Source organism: Gopherus flavomarginatus, chromosome 4, assembly GCF_025201925.1.
Source record: "Gopherus flavomarginatus isolate rGopFla2 chromosome 4, rGopFla2.mat.asm, whole genome shotgun sequence".
NCBI classification, from domain to species: domain Eukaryota; kingdom Metazoa; phylum Chordata; order Testudines; family Testudinidae; genus Gopherus; species Gopherus flavomarginatus.
In genome coordinates, this window is record NC_066620.1 from 13922094 (window position 1) to 13940607 (window position 18514).

The 18514-nt window shown below is 39.3% G+C and overlaps 1 protein-coding gene across 4 annotated transcripts in view; it reads left to right on the top strand.

The window, feature by feature from the left end:
* MACROD2 (mono-ADP ribosylhydrolase 2) overlaps window positions 1–18514 on the top strand; it is a 1364702-nt gene that overhangs the window by 940319 nt on the left and 405869 nt on the right. For all 4 annotated transcript variants that reach the window (XM_050952172.1, XM_050952173.1, XM_050952171.1 and 1 more), the window contains one exon: window positions 10568–10598. In XM_050952172.1, coding sequence (XP_050808129.1) covers window positions 10568–10598 — 31 coding nt within the window. The remainder of the gene's footprint in view (window positions 1–10567; window positions 10599–18514) is intronic.

The following is an 18514-nucleotide window of genomic DNA, read 5'->3' on the forward strand; positions in this document are numbered from 1 at the left end:
TGAAATGTTTACCATTAGGCTCCCAAGTCACTTAGATTATTTGCAGAAGTGTACTCATGATATATATTGTTTCTCTCCCACCTGAGCTATGGACAAGTGCATTTTATAGTGATTTAGGCATCAGCTGTTTATCTTGCTCCAGGTTTCTTGTCAGTATCCATGAACATTATGACACCAGTTTATATTGTTTTCTTTATGTGATAAGGAAAGAATGTTTGACTGCTGGTGAGCTCTGGGACAAAGGATCTCAAATTTTTCATTTCATGGACCACAATTAAATATCAAAATTGCTTAGTGGATCATCACCCTTCCTAAGTACAGTCATGGGAATCCTCTTCCCTCCCAATTGCAATCTCATAACATACCAATGACAAGTACAGCAAATGCTTACATGGAAAAATAACATTAGGAAAGTATGAAATGTAAGACGGAAACAGCACATGGCCCTTTACTGTGAGCTAGATTGCAAACTGACAATCTGTCCCAGTCTTCTAACTAACTCCATGGTAGGCAGCTAGGTGGGTGTACAAGGGGGAGTATTTTGCTCTGCAAAAGGGGCGAACAAATTTACACCCTGTGCAGAACAAATGGAAAGCAGGGAAAGAATTATGCGTCTCTGAGTCATAATTTGCTTTCTCGTGTGCTCTGGAGGTGGCAAAGCTGTGCAAGGTCCCTTACTCAGGGTACATCGTAAAATTACAATCAAGTCCATTAGAAAGAATGCGCATTCTTTGAAACCATAACAACAAAAATGTGACAATGCCTCTTATACAGAATATGTAACACAGGATTCTGCAAACAGGAACCCCTTCTCCTTCTGGTCACAAACTCACCTTTCTGCCCATCAAAGTGCCACATAGTAGCTTACCCAACCCCAAGAAAATGATTAGCCCAGATGACTTTCAATACCATAGGACAGATTAGAATCCTAAGTGTTAAGAAAGTGATTGCATTTTGTATGCTCTTTGTCAGGATGGGATGAGCACGAGGATTTGTAATGGGATATGGAGTCTCACTGGTTTGAGTTAGACCACAGAATGTAGTGACCCGTAGTCATTGCTAAGTGACTGTTGTGTAGTGGCCTATGAAAACAAATGGTTGGTTTTAGTACAATAAGCTCCTAGAGGATATATATAGTGTATTTGTGTTTTCATAAAGGCAATAAATTGTATCCTGCCAGGGATCAGATAGTCCAAATTATCCTCAAGCTGAAGGTGAAATGTTTAGTCTCACAGAAAAGCCTGGTCTATACTTAAAAGCTATATTGATATAGCTGTGTCAGTTCAGTTAGAGGTGTGATTTATTATTTTTTTGCTATCCCTATATCTGCCCTCATTTAGACGCAGTTGTACTGGTATAACTGGCTTACTCTGGTGTAGTTTATTCCAACTAGCATGAGTTATATTGGTACTGTATAAGCTGCAACCATACTAGGAGGGTATGGCTTGTTTAACTATACCAATATACCTATACTAATGAAACCGTCCAAGTGTAGTCGAGGCCTAAGTTTGATTGTACTGCTACTCCACCATGTCTCCCCATTTTTGCTTAATTAAAATATTTTTTTGTTTGCACATGCAAGTCCATATTGCTTATTTTTATTATTGGCCTTCTCCTCTTAGTGTCCCTGATTCAGGAAAGCATTTCTATTCAGGAAGGATACTTAAGCATGTGGTTAAAATCTAGCATGTGTTTAAGGGCTTTCCTTAATCTGAAACCATGTGCATACCTGTACTGGTCACCAGTGAAAACTTATCCTGCACAGAGTGTTATCAGAGGCACCAAAGTTATTCCTATGTGCATGGAAAAAGCAATGACACTAGTATCATGGGGCTTGTCCATGCAGTGCTGCAATGCACACTGGGGATGTATGAATTCTAATGTGCACCAATGTGCTGCTCACTAACTGGCCCACGTAGACCCTGCTGGCATGCACTATAAGTTCCTTAGTGCATGGTAGGGAACTGTTAACGCACACCCTACTGTGTATTGCCATGCCATCTAGACAAGCCTTGAATAACTCATTGCAATAATTGTGAGCAGATGCTAACCTTTTTATGGCAACCACTATAAATCCCATAACAAAACACCATGACATTTGGTCCTAATTAATCACTAGCTGCAGCCTTAGCAGAGAAACTATAGACTAAATGGTGGTCGAGACTGGTCTTCCATGCTCATCTACTAAAGATATTCAACTACTCTCATCCCTGTTGTAAACTGTTGAATTCATTCCTCTGATTCCAGTGGGCCTATTCTCTCTAGATGAGAATGGAAGCATACTGGCAAAGCATTAACAGGAAGTTTGCATTGCCTTTGTTTATGCTGTACCTCTTCTGGGAACAGAGTTATCCAATTTTCAGTGTTTTCAATCTAGCATCTTTCACCAGCTCCAAAATAAATAAAGAAAAACGATCTGTCTTAGAAGCAGAGCTGTTAAATGTTAGTTGATGATTTGCATTTATAGCATCTTTAATTAAGATGAGAAACATTTAATTATGATGATAGGAATTAAATTTTCCTTCTTTGAAATTGCATTTTTACTGAAATCAAAGATATCATTATGCCCAGAAAAGGGTAGAACTGTGGGAGTTCTAGAGAATAAAGACTTTTGTCCATAATCCAAATATTGTACTTTCTAGACACCCACAGTGTGAGTTCCCCATTACTACACTGCCAATAATTTTAACCTGGCATCAAGGCTAAATTGCCTCCGTAGGAGCAAGAGAAAATTTAGTCAAAATGTTATCTCAGACATGGGTCTCTCCTAAGTGGTGAATAAAAGCTGTGTAATAGTTGACAAAATTATATCTGCTGGTTTTATGCTGTGATCATTTCTTTATGAGGGAGTGAGCTGAGACCAGAAAGTTCATCTATGTAATGGCCAGAGAGAACACTAAGACTGGTATTCAGAAATAACTAGCTAGAATTTTGTACAGCCTGTAGCTCCATTCACAGATGTTTGCAGATGCATGATAGAAACAGAAAGCAAGATCATGATTGTGCTGTGGCTACAAAGTCATTAAAAACAAAACAAAACAAAACTATCCAGAGGCTGCTAAACAATGTAAGAGCGGAAGTGTATTTTTTTAATGGAAATGAAAGAATGTGATGATGGTTGTGACAATACCTTGAAGAAAGGAAATTTTCTAATCTCTCTCTCTCAGGGTATAGCTGGAAAGAAAATTCAGTCACCTAGAATTTGCAAGATTCCCCCCATGCACAATCAGCTCTTGTGCCTTTAATGAACGCAGATGCAATACTAGATTTTGGACATGAGGAATGAGGCAATCCCTGAGATAGCTGAATATCCTCCACGCTGAATTTAGACACCCAGCTGATCTGGGCTGTTTATTTGCAGTGTAGACACTCCGGCTCAGGGTACAGTCTGAGCCAGTGGTGGGCAACAGTTTGTTTACACCAACCGTGCACGGCCCCCTGCAGCTTCCAGTGGCTGCAGTTCACTGTTCCCGGCCACTGGGAGCTGCGGGAAGCGGTGAGGGACGCAGAGAGCTGCGGATGGCCATGCCTGAGGCCGGTCAATGTAACAAACTATCTCGCAGCCCGCCAGCGGATTACCCTGATGGACTGCAGGTTGCCAACCACTGGCCTGAGCTCTGGGACGCACCCCGATTGCAGGGTCCTAGAGCCTGTGCTTCAGCCCCAGTCCAAATGTCTACACCACAGTTAAATAGCCCCTAAGACCAAGCCCTGCAAGCCTGAGCCAGGTGGCATGGGCCAGCTGTGGGTTTTTAATTGCATTATAGACATACGCTTTGTGGCCTAGTCCAATTGGTACCTAAACAATCAGCAACAAGACCTTAAATTAGATTAATTTTGCCTGGCCTTAGTTTCAGCCAGCTATTCTTCATGCTGTTGCTAAATCTGCCCAGGCATGAGGGAAGCTGGAGGATGGTGCTGTCTGTGTTTGCTGCAAAGAAGTTGCAGAGCTGGCTGGTGTCTGTGCTGTGCTGGTAAGCACTCCGTGTCTGTTGCACCCCAGATTCCTGCTTTCTGATATATATGTTAGTTTCAAATATTCACTGATGATTTTCCTTTCATATGTCTTGGGCAGTGTTGGACTAGGAGGCTTGGAGCAAAGAGGACCTGGTAGCAGCTGGTGGAAGCCCCCACTAGATATGTGAGAGGGTGGATTAGGCCCAGGGTCCTGCCACACTCCTCCCGGATAAGGAGCAGTGAAGAAGTCTTCCAGCCAATCAGAGAGGATGCAGGGAGCAGCGAATCAGGGCCCAGGAGGGCTCTATAAAAAGGAGCTGCAGAGCCTGAGACAGGACGTTCCTTACTGGAGCTAGAGGAGTATAGAGAGTGCTCTTGGCTGGCCAAAGGGAACTGCAACACAATAACAGCTCGATGCCAGTAGGGACCGGGGAAGCAAGGAAAAGCTCCTGGCTGGCTGGGCCTGATCTTAGAAGGGCCCTGAGTTAAGGATAAGGTATCGGTGAAGGCTGTGGGGAAGTGGTCCGGGAACTGAAGACAGTTTTGGTAAATGGACATGGTGGTGCATGACTGCTATTCTTAGGGATCTTGGACTGGGACCTGGAACAGTGGATGGGCCTGGATCCCCCCACATAGGCCACCGGGAAAGGACCTACAACTGGCCAGCAGTAAATCCCCAGAAGGAGACTGAACAGACTAAGAGGGTGAAACCATTGCCTCCAGGGAGGAAGCCCTGGGATTATGGCCCGATGCGAGGGCCAGGACTGGTGTAAAGACTGCAGACACAACCGACCAGAAGTGGGTATTTGTGAGAGGTGTGTGCCATGCTGTTACAGGATGTTTCAGTCTTTTTTCATAATTTATTTAGGAATATAGGACAAGGCAGGAGAGGAGACCTGTATCTTCTGCTGCTGACTACCATTGTCCTGTAGTCTCCAAGCACTGCTCCATAGGGGAGATTTGAAAGAGGAAACAATCATCTGGAACTTTAAATCTTTAATGTTGAAACTGAAAAAAACACTGAATTTTAGAGTCTCCATTAGAGTTTGTTACAGCCATTCCGTCCCTTTTTCATTAGTACAAAGTATGTGGCCACTTTAGCCTGTGCTCTGTAACTATAAGCATTATTTCTGTTCTATTTCTCATTTCCTTAATAGACTGATTCATTGTGATTGATGGGGTACAAACTACAAAGCTAAGTATTTTCCAGGCTGTAAGTTGCAATGGTTGCGAGTAGGAATTATCGACTATAATTCTGTTCCTCTTTATTTATGTGTGTGTGTGTGTGTGTGTGTGTGTGTGTGTATATATATATATATATATATATATATATATATATATATATATATATATATATAAAAGAAAGAGAAACATAATCTTTCCATTAGACATCTCCTTTCTTAGTCATTATGCCCTAATTAATTCCCTGGTTAAATATAAAGCAAGCATTAGCTCTGAAATAATGTCTTCCTGTATGACTAAATAAAGAATGGTTCCTTTCCTTTCCTCTCTATGTTGATTCATGCTGGCTAGGGATCTGGAGCAAGCATGAGAGCAGATATCTGAGACTTTGGGACAGATACTGTGTTTCTCCTGAGCTATGATCAATGTAAGACCAAGGTGGGAAGCAAAGATGGCATCACATAATCAGTGTAATAAGAGAAGGCAAGAGCATGAGACCATTTGTGTAGTAAGGCTTTAGTTTCTTCTGCTGGAGGCAAAATCCAGCCCGACTCAGAGGTGCAGGTCTCCAGACTTACAGTTGGGAGAAAAGTAACATGCAATCATGCATTTGTAACCCACATTTGGCATGATGTGTGGTGTGTCTCCCTCTAAGAGCTTATTACTACCAGCTCATGGAGTTATTTCTTTAGCTCTAGTGGGACTGGTCTGTGCTTCTGTAATGGAGGTCCTGGGTTTGAACTCATGATGATCCAAGACTGTTACACAGTCTTAACAGGGAAGCAAGAAAAATGTATTCATTTTCAATAGAAGGGAAGCGTCTATCCATTAGCTGTCTTAGTGCAGCTCACAGAATAGCTTGGCAGTAATATATAGGAGAAATTTAAGCTCTGTCTAATATATTTACTATTTCTGAAAGAGAATACAATTCAGTTCCTAGAGCTTAGTTGATTGGATTTGATGTTCTTATGGATTACTGCTAAATTACTGCATTATCAAGTCAACTAATTATTAAGTATGGGTTACAGGCCAATAGATCTCTATAAATGTGGATCCTTTGATCCCAAACCTAACCTGCCCCAGACCCAATCAATTGGTTTCATCTGGTTTGGATCTAACACAGACCACCCTCTCCAGCATGCAAAGACCACCTACTGGAGAAGGTAAAGCAGCACTCTCATAGCTCCTTTTCTTCCCAGGCACAGTGGGATGTAGGTGATGGCATCAGGCCTTTCACACCTTAGTGATATTTACTCTCAAATTAATATTTTGGATCCCCATTGTGTCTTTAAAGTTGAACTTTAGGGCTTATCTCCCCACACTCCAATGTTACAGTGGGAGCTCTGATTATTTCCTTGTTCTATAGTGCAGGCTTAGGGTCCAGTTTTTATTTACAAGACATAATTATTCAATGGACTGACCTGTTCAATCAGAAAAAGTTACTGTGCATCCACAAACTGCCTGGTCAGTTGCTACACTGAAACTAAACTCTTCATACTGTTTTCTTACATTTAATTATCACTTTTCTGTACAAAATCAGAGCGAAGAGGGTGTAAATAGTCTCAATTTTAGCTAGACTAAGAAGAAAATCTGTGCCTTACCTGCGCATTTAGTACTTTGAATATTTGTCCCCTTTTGGTGTATATCTTACTTGATAGACTAATTTGGTAGTTAACAGCATTAAGACAGCAAGATGCATTTTAAGGCCCTAATATGGGCTTAGGTACCTCACTTCCAGCACCAAGTTTGAAAATGTTTGTCTATATATGCCCTGCTTCAATGTTGAATAATGACCAAAGCACTGGATGTTAAAAGGCTATTCCAGGGTTTGAACCTCCATCCTGAGCAGCTAGTGCTCTGACCACTGAGCTGGGACTGCTTCACTTCTAACCCAGTGGGAATATAAATTTTGCTGGGATGATTGGGCTGACAGGTATCTCACTCTCCAGGTAGTCCTGTCGATTTATATGTATTTTTGCTCTATCGTTATGTCCCTTCATCTCCTCTTGCTCAGCTGCTGTTGTGGGTAGGTTTTTTTTTTCTCTTCACGTGTAGTGAAACCTCACATACATATCACAGTGCAATTGATGAGGCAGGGAGCATAGAGTTTGTTGATTTATAGGGCTGTCAAGCAATTAAAAAAATTAAGGGTGATTAATCGCACTGTTAAACAATAATAGAATAACAGTTATTTAAATGTTTTTGGATGTTTTCTACATTTTCAAATATATTGATTTCAATTACAACACAGAATACAAAGTGTACAGTGCTCACTTTATATTTATTTTTATTATAAATATTTGCACTGTAAAAAACAAAAGAAATAATTTTTCAATTCACCTAATACAAGTACTGTAATGCAATCTCTTTATTATGAAGGTTGAACTTCCAAATGTACAAAAAAAACTCCTGCATTCAGAAATAAAACAATGTATAACTTGAGAACCTACAAGTCCACTCAGTCTTACTTCAGCCAATCACTCAGACAAACAAGTTTGGTTACAATTTTCAGGAGACAATGCTGCCCGCTTCTTGTTTACAGTATCACCTGAAAGTGAGAACAGATGTTCATATGGCACTGTTGTAGCTTGCGTCATAAGACATTTGCATGCCAGATATGCTAAAGATTCATATGTCCCTTCATGCTTTGACACCATTCGAGAGACATGCCTCCATGCTGATGATAGGTTCTGCTTGATAATGGTCCAAAGCAGAATGGACCAGTGCTCATCATCTGAGTCAGATGCCACGAGCAGAAGGTTGATTTTCTTTTTTGGTGGTTCGGGTTCTGTAGTTTCCACATCTGAGTGTTGCTCTTTTAAGACTTCTGAAAGCATGCTCCACTCCTCATCCCCCTCAGATTTTGGATGGTACTTCAGATTCTTAAACCTTGGGTCGAGTGCTGTAGCTATTTTTAGAAATCTCATATTGTCAAATCTGCTGTGAAAGTGTTCTTAAAACAAACATGCTGGGTCATCATCCGAGACTGCTATAACATGAAATATATGGCAGAATGCAGGTAAAACAGAACAGGAGACATACAGTTCTCACCCAACGAGTTCTGTCACAAATTTAAACAATGCATTATTTTTTTAACGAGTATCATCAGCATGGAAGCATGTCCTCTGGAATGGTGGCTGAAGCATGAAGAGGGCATACAAATGTTTAACATATCTGGGATGTAAATACCTTGCAACACCAGCTACAAAAGTGCCATGCGAACACCTGTTCTCATTTCAGGTGATGTTGTAAATAAGAAGCAGGCAGCAGTATCTCTCGTAAATGTAAACAAATTTGTTTGTCTTAGTGATTGGCTGAATAAGAAGTAGGACTGAGTGGACTTGTAAGTTCTAAAGTTTTACATTATTTTGTTTTGAGTGCAATTATATAACACAAATAATCTACATTTGTAAGTTACACTTTCATGATAAAGAGATTGCATTATGGTACTTGTATGAAGTGACTTGAAAAATACTGTTCCTTTTGTTTATCATTTTTACATTGCAAATATTTGTAATAAAAATAATAGTATAAAGGGAGCACTGTACGCTTTGTATTGTGTGCCGTAATAGAAATCAATATACTTGAAAATGTAGAAAAACATCCAGAAATATTTAATAAATTACAATTGATATTCTATTGTATAACAGTGTAATTAATTGCGATTCATTTTTTAAATCACAATTAATTTTTTTGAGTTAATTGTATGAGTTAACTGTGATTAATCGACAGCCCCATGACAGCAAATGCCTGAAAATGTTTATCTTTGTTAGGGCCTTGATGTTTATAATATAAAACCCCTAAATTCCACGTCCTACACACACAATTCTGTAGGATCTGGGGGCCTAGTATTCTCAGGCCTCTGCTTTATTCGGAAAATTGTCCCTAGGAAAAAATCTTAAATGTTAGCAACAATGGATGTGTATTGAGTATGGCACACAAGCCCAGCATGGTTTCAAAATGCTGGAAAAGTTCCCAGCTATTCTGATGATAATATACTGTAATAAAAGAAAATGGGGTGTCTGAGGTCCATCAGTGACAGCTGCCCGCTTCCTGTAATCATGAAACAGTCATGATTTATTAACTCTTTGAGTTTTCAGAGAATAGTGGTATTTAGCTCTAAACAATGGCAGGTTGTTGGTTTTTTCTGCAGTGCTTGTGTTACTGCCATCCCCAAAACTTACCAGGGAGCCCTCTAGCTGTTAATTACAGGCTGTTGTTTTAGAAGGGAACAACAATCCTAGGATTTAATTTTCAAAGACTGGTAAAATATTGCTAACATTCCTTTTTACCTTGAATTTCTCTGCTGACTGTGTAACTTCTATAATGGCTGTTTGCAGCCTAACAAGTATATATGATTTTTCTGTTATGACTTGTATCAGCAACCTACAAGCGGAGGATTAAAATAACTAACCACAGGCAGCTGCAGGGAAGGAGGGTGCATTATGTCTTTACTCTCAGTTTACTGTCCCTGGACACTGCTTAAGAGCTCCCTCTTTTGTATTGTCTTCTAGCTAATAGGTCTGTGCTATTTTTCATTGCCTCCAACTTCTGGCTTCTCTCTTCATCCTTCACTCTACCAAAAATCCTCAGAGTTCCTGACTGTTTGGTTGCAATCTGTTGCTCTACCCTTCCCTTGGTCTCCTGAAGTTATAAGGTGTGCTCATGGGGTATTAATTTCTCTGCTAACCTGGCTATCCTCTCTTTTTTGGATCCTTCTTTCCTGTGAATAGCTCTACTTCTTAGCTGCTGCTTATAGTTTTCCCCGATCAGCGGAAGTAGAATTAAATTAACATTTTGTTGGCAATTGGTGCTCATTTCTCAATAGCAAGCTTGAGACTAACTTGAGGCTTGGAGTAGGTCTACACACATGCCAGCCAACTCGGGCTTAGGCTGTGAGGCTGTTTCATTGCTGTGTAGACTTCCAGGCTGAGGAACCATCCCACCCTTCAGGGTCCTAGAGCCCAGGCTCCAGCTTGAGCCCTGTTGTCTGCACAGCAATGAAATAGCCCTGCAGCCTGAACCGTGCAAGCTTGAGTCGTTTGGCTCACGCTAGCCGTGGGTTTTTCTTTGCTGTGTTGACATGCCCTTGTGCAACTATGGGCAGCAGGAGAACTGTAGGTGTGTCTCTGCAGACTCAAGAAGATAGTGCAGAATTAGTTCACATTTGGCACATTCACAACCACAAGGGCTGTGAATGTTTTCAGTACTTAGGCCTTCTTTGGCCAGGGAAAGTTTTCTAACCCAGGGGTTGAATTTTTCAAAATCTACTGTGTGTGTTAGAAGAAAACAATCTTCTTGTACCCTACTCTTGTCCTATGTGAATATTGCATCTACCAGTGGTGAGAAATAGGCATTTTAAAAACAGTATTGGTTTTAATAAGTTCAAAACCAAAAATGCAACTCATTTTCTTGTTTGTTTTTACAGGCATTCCCCTGTATTTCAACTGGAATTTATGGTAAGACAGACCTATTATTATGTACCATTTAAGTGGGTTTTCTTCATAGCAAATGGTCGGTATTGTTTAAACAGATTTTTTGTGCCTTTTTTAGATGATATTGGTTAGTGCATGAATTAGTATTTTATTATTTTTATACAACAGCATTCAATCGGACAATGACTGGGATCTTGTTGTACAAGTAAAATAGTCTGTGCCCCAAAGAGCTTATAGGCCGAGGCCCTGATCTTCCAAAAACTTATGCAAGTTATTAGCTTTACACTCATGTGGCACCAATAGTGCAAAGTTAGGTATAAGCAAATGCTTTCAGGATAGGCTTGTACGGAGACAAAACACTAAGATATGGGGAACTTTGTACATCATGCAGGGACAGTGGCCCAGGTGATGGGGACATGTCTTGTTAGTGCCACCATTTTTTGTTTTTGTTTTTATTTTTTTAATTTGTTTCCTCCCCAGCTGGTGATTTATGAAGCGATGAGGGAGAGGGATACTATCAAAAGATGGCAAATATTTATATATATATATATATATATATATATACATTTTTATTGTTTTAATTCAACCTGTGCATTATTAGTCACCCAGTTTCTTCTTGTAATCATGGGAGAGATGGCTATTGAAGAGGTATATGAAGGTAGAAAGGGGTGGGTTCAAAAAAGGCGTTGCATACTTAGAAAGCAGCATGGAGAAATGAATGGAGACTATTATGGGTGGAGCTGATTCTTTACTGGTAAATACAAATATATTTCTAGGTTTAAAATCTAGTAAATTGCTTTTCTTTGCAGTTAATGTTTTAAAATGCATATAGTTTTATAATAGGTAGTGTTATTTTTAATCTCTCTTAAGGTTAATAAAGAGACTAGCAGTGCAGCAAATTTAAAAAATCATGGAAGAACTAAGTGCCACCATAATAATCATTACTTAGTTATTGTACATACATCAGATATATTAATTTGCAGCCATTTTGCTGAGTTAATATTAGGATTGGCTAATCAGATATTATGAAGGAGAAAAAAGATCCACAAAAGCATGACAGCTTTATTATTTTTTTAATGTAAGAAAAATGTAAAATCTTTTTTATCATGTACCAGCAACAGTATAACATCGGACAGGCTGATTAGTTTGATAGTTGTTAATTTGAATCAGATTTCAGAAAGTGGAAAAGGAATTACTTCATTGTACAGTTTCTTTTGTTTTTCTTCCCACTATATTAATGTTACTTCTGAGAAGATTACAGCTGAAGTTTAGAAACTTTAGAAATCACCAGATATGGACTTATTGCAGATAAATCTTTGCCTCAGTCTCCAAATCCCTTATCTTCTAGGGAAAATTCTGGGTTTCATTCCTGGACATTTTGGATAATGTGCACACTTTTTTCCTAAAGTCTTAATATGGACATATTTTTGTTATTAGTTTGCAAAAAGACCCCAGACATGATGCATGTGTATGGAATTTACTAGCAAATGAAATGCACAAACAATTACAATTCATTTTATGAGAGCTGGTTTAGTCAATAGAAAGTAAGCCCTGCATACAAGAAACTTGGTTCCCTGAGGTAACTAATAGGAAGTTAGATAGAACCTCGAGTTCCTTTTCCCAGGTAATGGTTCTTTTTGAGATGGTCATTGAATTTTTTTTAAGCTGAAAAGCTAAGGCACAGCTGAAGCACTATATAGTATGGCAGATGTGGTTTCCATATGTATTTGTTGTTTTCATTGGTGTACAAAGAGCAGAGCATATTTCTGCCAAGACACTTTGGTTTTCCATAGTTTTCTTTCTGTAAAAGGCTGTCAGCACGCAGACTCCTAATTGAGCTACTGCTCTGCATTTCAATATTTGCCATCTAATTTTCAAGGAGTGTGAGAATGACACTTAAAAAAAAATCTTATTTATCCCTGCTTTTTTCCGGAACTCTCAGACATGACTCTTGAAAGGGCATTTTCATCTGGTAGCTGCTAAGGGCAAGTCTCTGTGTGAGATCTGAAATGCTGACAGATTTAAGAAAGGGTGACAGCAGTTGCTGTGCAGTGATGAACTTGCCAGTGATGTTGTGTTATATAATAGATTTGGGGAACAGGGCACATACACAACACACAAAGATCTGCTTAGTGATGCTGCTGGTGATTGTTTTTTCCCCCTCACTCACATGCTTTAGAGATTCCCATTGCCTAGGACAGCAAGTGAATTTTTTCTATTCTGTGTAGATGTTCATCACAATAGTATCTGAGTGCACTCCAGATGTGCATTAAGCAGCATGACTGCACACCTGTCATGTGGAGTTTAGTATCTCAGCCTCTCTCCATGTGGAGACGTGTATGTAATGAGTGTCTTGTTTTGGTAAAGTCTTAGGGTTTTGTTTTTTTAAATGTACTTCATTTCAGGTGACCTTATTGGATAATATGTTATATAAGCTTGTTTCTAAGCTATCCTAATAGTGAATATTGTTTCACACATGCTAATAAGAAAATATTTATTTTCTTCTTTAAAGAATATATGGCCCTGATTCTGCAGTCACATCCCTGCAGACAAAGCATGCGCCCAGACAGAGCCCCATACACTGAAAGCTGAGCTTCAGCTCAAAGTGAGCAGGACTCTGGTCAATTTGTAGGGGTTCACCTATGTGGATTGAATTGTAGGATTGAGGCCTATGTTTTTCTCAATGTTCCTATAAATGTTTGGTTTGCTTTTCTTCTCCCTGGCCTTCTTAGGAACTCCTTTCTAGAGAAAAGCCTTTCCTATTTGTATCACTTCAGAACACTCCTTCCTCAGAAAAAAAAAGTGTGAAGAAGAAAGTAAGCCTCCTATTAAGTTTTAGGTAACAGCAGGTTCCTTTTCATGAGAGGACGTTTGATGGAGGAAAAATCTGCATTCCTCCCAAAATACACTCTCCATGCTCCAGCTTAGAATGCTGAGAAACACTTAGAAAGTGTTCCAACTTGAGCAACTTAAAGCCGTGAGAAGGCCAGAGGCAGGTTGCTATTAAGGCACCATGCCAGAAGTCGTAAAGAAGACTCTGGGGCGTCATCATTTTTCAAGACTGATGAATTCAAATGAAGGATTAAATGTTTTAAAAAATTAAGTAGAAAGGGCCTGATGCTTATTTCTTGTAAATCTGTGTAAAACAGATTAGAATCTGGCCCAAAGACTTTGAATTAAAAACTGTATTGCTTTTTACTTGGAGATCTGTGTAATCTCTGATATGGTGATAGAATGATGATCAGCCCAAAAATAAAAAATAGAGGCAGCACAAGGAGTGGAGACTCATGTGTCTCTATACATCTCTTAGGTAGTGCTCTGTGCCTCAGTTTTCCCCACTGTAAAATGAGCATAATGCTACTTACTTCCTTTTGCAAATGCTTTGAATTTTACTGATTGAAAAGCATGGTATAAGAGCTGAGTATATGTATTTATTATTAGTCAACTGAGAGATGACATTAACGAGTACTTTCCCTTATGACAGGAACATATTGAATTCGTAGTCTGAAAGAATTCCCAAGGATTGTTCATAGTCAATCCACTATCGTTTGGAACTGCCAGGTACTAGACTAATTACCAAGCAACAGATCCACAATATTTACCTAGTATAATTTAAGATGAGAAAGATACATGAGGTTAAATCTGTCAGGAGAATTGTCTTCTAGACATGCTTAACTTATGCTGCACTTGGGAGCGAGGTCAAACTAAGTAAACAATTCTGATGTAAATTCTCCTTTTCAGGATCTTCCAGTGCTTTTTCCTCTTTCTCTTGTCCAAAGAAAGGTCAATATCTGTTTGAAAAGTTTTTGTTTTTCTTCTTAAATCAAACACCTACATTCCCAGACAATGTACACTGGTCACAATTAATAAATCTAATTTACTCACAAATACCAGAAAAAATGTACCTTGGAAATCTTTCCAGAAAAGACATCTTTGGAAAGAGACCAAGCACAGAATTTCACACCTAGAGTGGTTGGTTCCCGCTCTCCCTCCTCCACCCCCCCCCAAATTACAGCTTATGAAAACAAAGAGTTATTTAAAGGCTGCATTTTTGCCCCAGCTGTTATAGGAATCATGGATTCCATGATTTTCATGTATTTTAAAAGGCGTTCAAGACTTCTGATGTTTGGGAACTTTTGCAAAAGGGAAAGTGTATGTGGGATAGTAAACAGTGGGACTAGTTTCACTGCGAATCTTGAGAGTTGCCAAGTTAAAACCTAGGCTGCATACACACATCGGAAAGGATACGAATTCTCTTAAACTAGGGCTCGTGGTTTGCCATGTGTTCATGGCAGATCATAGATTCTGAGGATGGAGAAATATAAGAGCACTGGATAGGGATTTTATCATCTGTGTTCTCTTGTGTTTTACTTACTGCCATATTACTTGCGATATAAGTTTGAGGTACTGTTGCCACTATTTTTTTGGTTGTACTCCAATGCAAGAAATCAGTTTTAACACTTATTAAACTCACTTAAAAAGTAAAGAAGGAAAAAAACCCAATTAAAATGGAAAACAACCCAAAAAAATTGCGGAGAAAACGCTATGAAAGTCTACATTTTAATAGGTTTCAGAGTGGTAGCCGTGTTAGTCTGTATGAGCAAAAACAATGAGGAGTCCTTATGGCACCTTGGAGGCTAACACATTTATTTGGGCATAAGCTTTCATGGGCTAAAACCCACTTCATCAGATGCACCAGACATTTTAATAAATTCCCTTATTCCTTCTATCTCTCCTTCACAGGCTAGCTGGCGGTTTTCAATTGCAGTGTAGACATAGCTGAAGAGGAAAAGCTGGGAAAATGCAGAATGTCTCTGATGCTTGTAGTTTAGTTCCTGGAAATTCACAAAGACACCACATATTATGCACCCTTGTTAGCCAGACTTGAGACCAGGCACATTTTCTAGAATCAGGCCATTAAGGCTTGTTTTTAGCTTGCCTCTCTTGTCACAGCAAAGTGTTGCAAGGTTAAGTTTGTCCTGTATGCTAAGCCAGACTTTGTGAGGCACAAAGTAAAGAGAGAGAGAAATTGGAATAGGTATTCTAGGGAGGGAGTAACAGCAGAAGCCCTAGGTTTATATCTAAAGAGTTACTTAGGACAGAGCTATGGAGTTGATGTCATGTGATTCCTTCTCCTCATTTGGTGTGGTCACAGCATATTTTAGATCAGGAAAAAGAAAGCCCAGTGGAGTGTTGTTGAGTCCTTGTATCATCATACATGACCCTGGTGTGCTGTTAGTCAGTGTTGGGAGGAAGATGCTGCCCAATGTTTAAGTGTCTAAGGGCTTCCTTCAAAGAAGAAACAGACAAATAACAGATCTTATCAAAAATACCCACTCAAAACAAAATTCTAGAAGTCCATATATGGACACTTCCTCTTATATTAAGATTCTCTTCTATTCCTAAAACTAATTGCTAATATTTGTGACCTCACCAGAACCTCTGAAAACCCCTATCTGCAATTCCTTAGTCCAAACAAACTAGGTTCATGTCACTTCTTTGGCTCTGTTCTGTGGTTTCTTTCAACAGCAATTTCACATAATACATTTAGAGGATAAATTAGCATTTCAACACCTACTTTGGACAATGTCAGATTTCAGCCAAGAGTAAAGTTTACCAGAACATGTGTCTGTTGCTGCGAAGGGGCTGATCTGAGAGTCACTAGGATAGCAATCTGTTTTTCAGTGGTTAACTTGTAATTATAATTATTATCATTAAATATAGTTACATATTATTTTATGATAGATATATAAATATAATATTGCAGCTACTAAATGACAATTATAATATTTAAATAATTCTAGTAATCTAATTAGTACTTGTTATAAGAAACTGTCACATGTATTATTTAACAGAGATCTTATTTCAGACAGCATCATGTCCACATTACTAATTGTTCTTTTCCTACCCTCAGTCTTTTTCTCTCTGGGATATATTTTAAATAATTTCTAAGTATTAGAGAATGTAAATTGATTAACTCTCAACAGTCTGCAAGTAGCATTCACGTGACCTATTTAACAAGGAGAAACTTTGACTTGATTCTGGAAGAGAGGCTCATTAAGCTCCATATGTCAATGGGAACTGGCATTTTATGATATCATAGCTTAAGGTATCATGAAGTGTATCTATTCCAGAAGTGTTTGCTGACTCTCCAAAAGAGCTTTTTTCCTTGCTCTCCTAGAGGACAAATGTGAATCTTTATTGGCGTTGTACTCAGTGATAAGTCTCAAGGCTAAGCACTGTAAAGTTTTGATTACTGAATTTTTGAGATGCTGTCCTGAGTTCCTTGGTGACCCCACTCTACCATATCTTTATTGTAGAACTTTCCTTCTGCATCTCACCTCCGTGCAGACAGCCAGAATATTGTGTCTGTGTGTTTGGGCTCGGGGGGAAGCTTTCTCTGCAGAAAAAGAAGTATCTTTGTGAAGGGACGGAAGATCATACAGAGCCCACTTCTTCCTTCTGGACAGAGCAGAAACAGCAAAAGGAAAGTCCAGCAAAGTCTAGTCATCCTGTACAGTAGCTATTCTGCTAGGCCTCACTAGCTCTGAATTAACAGTTTGTGTATAGCAGCTACCTTGCTCCAATCTATCTTCCATATGCCTCTCTCTGGTGATTGGCAGCTCCAGTTTCTCAGTAGAGGCTCAGTCAAGGAAGATTCTTTTCCTGTCTTCCTGTTCTTATTTAGTAGTGACTTGTAGTCTAGGCAGGTAGACTGGCTCTTCCTCTTTGTTTCCAGCTGGTTTTCCAATGAAGTATCTGGAGACCTGCAGAATCAGCTGGAGGAGAGCCAGCACCATCCAACCAGCTAGCTCTCCACCAACCTCCAATAAGTGCTGTACATACTATAGCTTGGGAACTGCATCTTAGAATTATGGACTTTTCCTGTTCTTCTTTCCAAGCCTGTTCCTCAGGCAAGCTGTCTTACAGGATAATGTAGACTCCAAAGAAGAACACACTTTGGGCACCATGAAAAACTGGATCTTGACCACCCTAGTTATTATATTTGCATTAATGTTTGTGGTTTTCCCATTCCAAAAGCAAGGAATACTTCAGTTACCACAATGAAAGTAAATGATGTACTTCATTCAATTCCTTTTTTTAAATAGTTCCCACTATCATCATAATCATTTTATATTTATATTACAGTTTCACCCAGAGAATGCAAGTAAAACTTGGGTCCAATTGTTCTAGGCATGCAAATATTGTTATTGTTTCTGCCCTGAAAACCTTACGTTAATATGATATGTGCAATATAAAACTTGTCTTCTGAACAAGAGAATAAATATCACCCTGGGTAAATACCAGTGCAAATAAATTTGCCCTTGATGCTGTCAAAGTTAGACTCAGGACTCACAGTTTGTCAGACCACTCTGTTTTATTAGCACAGCGCTCTGCTAATAACATCCAGAAAATGTGAGCGCCATGCAAGACACAGACTATCTTATTTATACAGATAAAAGAGCGGGAATTAGACAAAGGGACAAAGAAAGCAAAACAGTAAAATTCACCTGGGGCACAGCATGCATATCCTACTTCCTTACTAACTCTTATTGATCTAAGGCTAATACTTCACCAATTGCCCTTAAATGGTGCAATTGTTCTATGTTAATGTCTGTATTCCTGACACCTGGATTGCAGCATTCCAACAATTTTGCTTAAAGGTACAGACAGCATTTCTTTAATCCTTTCTATTTTCACAATATAATTCATTCTACTTTCACAATGCAATCTGGCCAAAAATAAATCTCTCATAAACCAAGAATAGGCCCAGTCCTGTAAAGCGCTAAACAGCCCCGCTACACTTGTCCCAGGAAAGGAGCAGAAGGGCCCTAGAAAAAGGAGCCTCAGAGCCCTAGACAGGCAGTTCCTTGCTGGAGTTAGAGGAGTGCAGATGATACTCCAAAGGGAACTGCAGTGCAAAGGATAGCTTAGTGCTA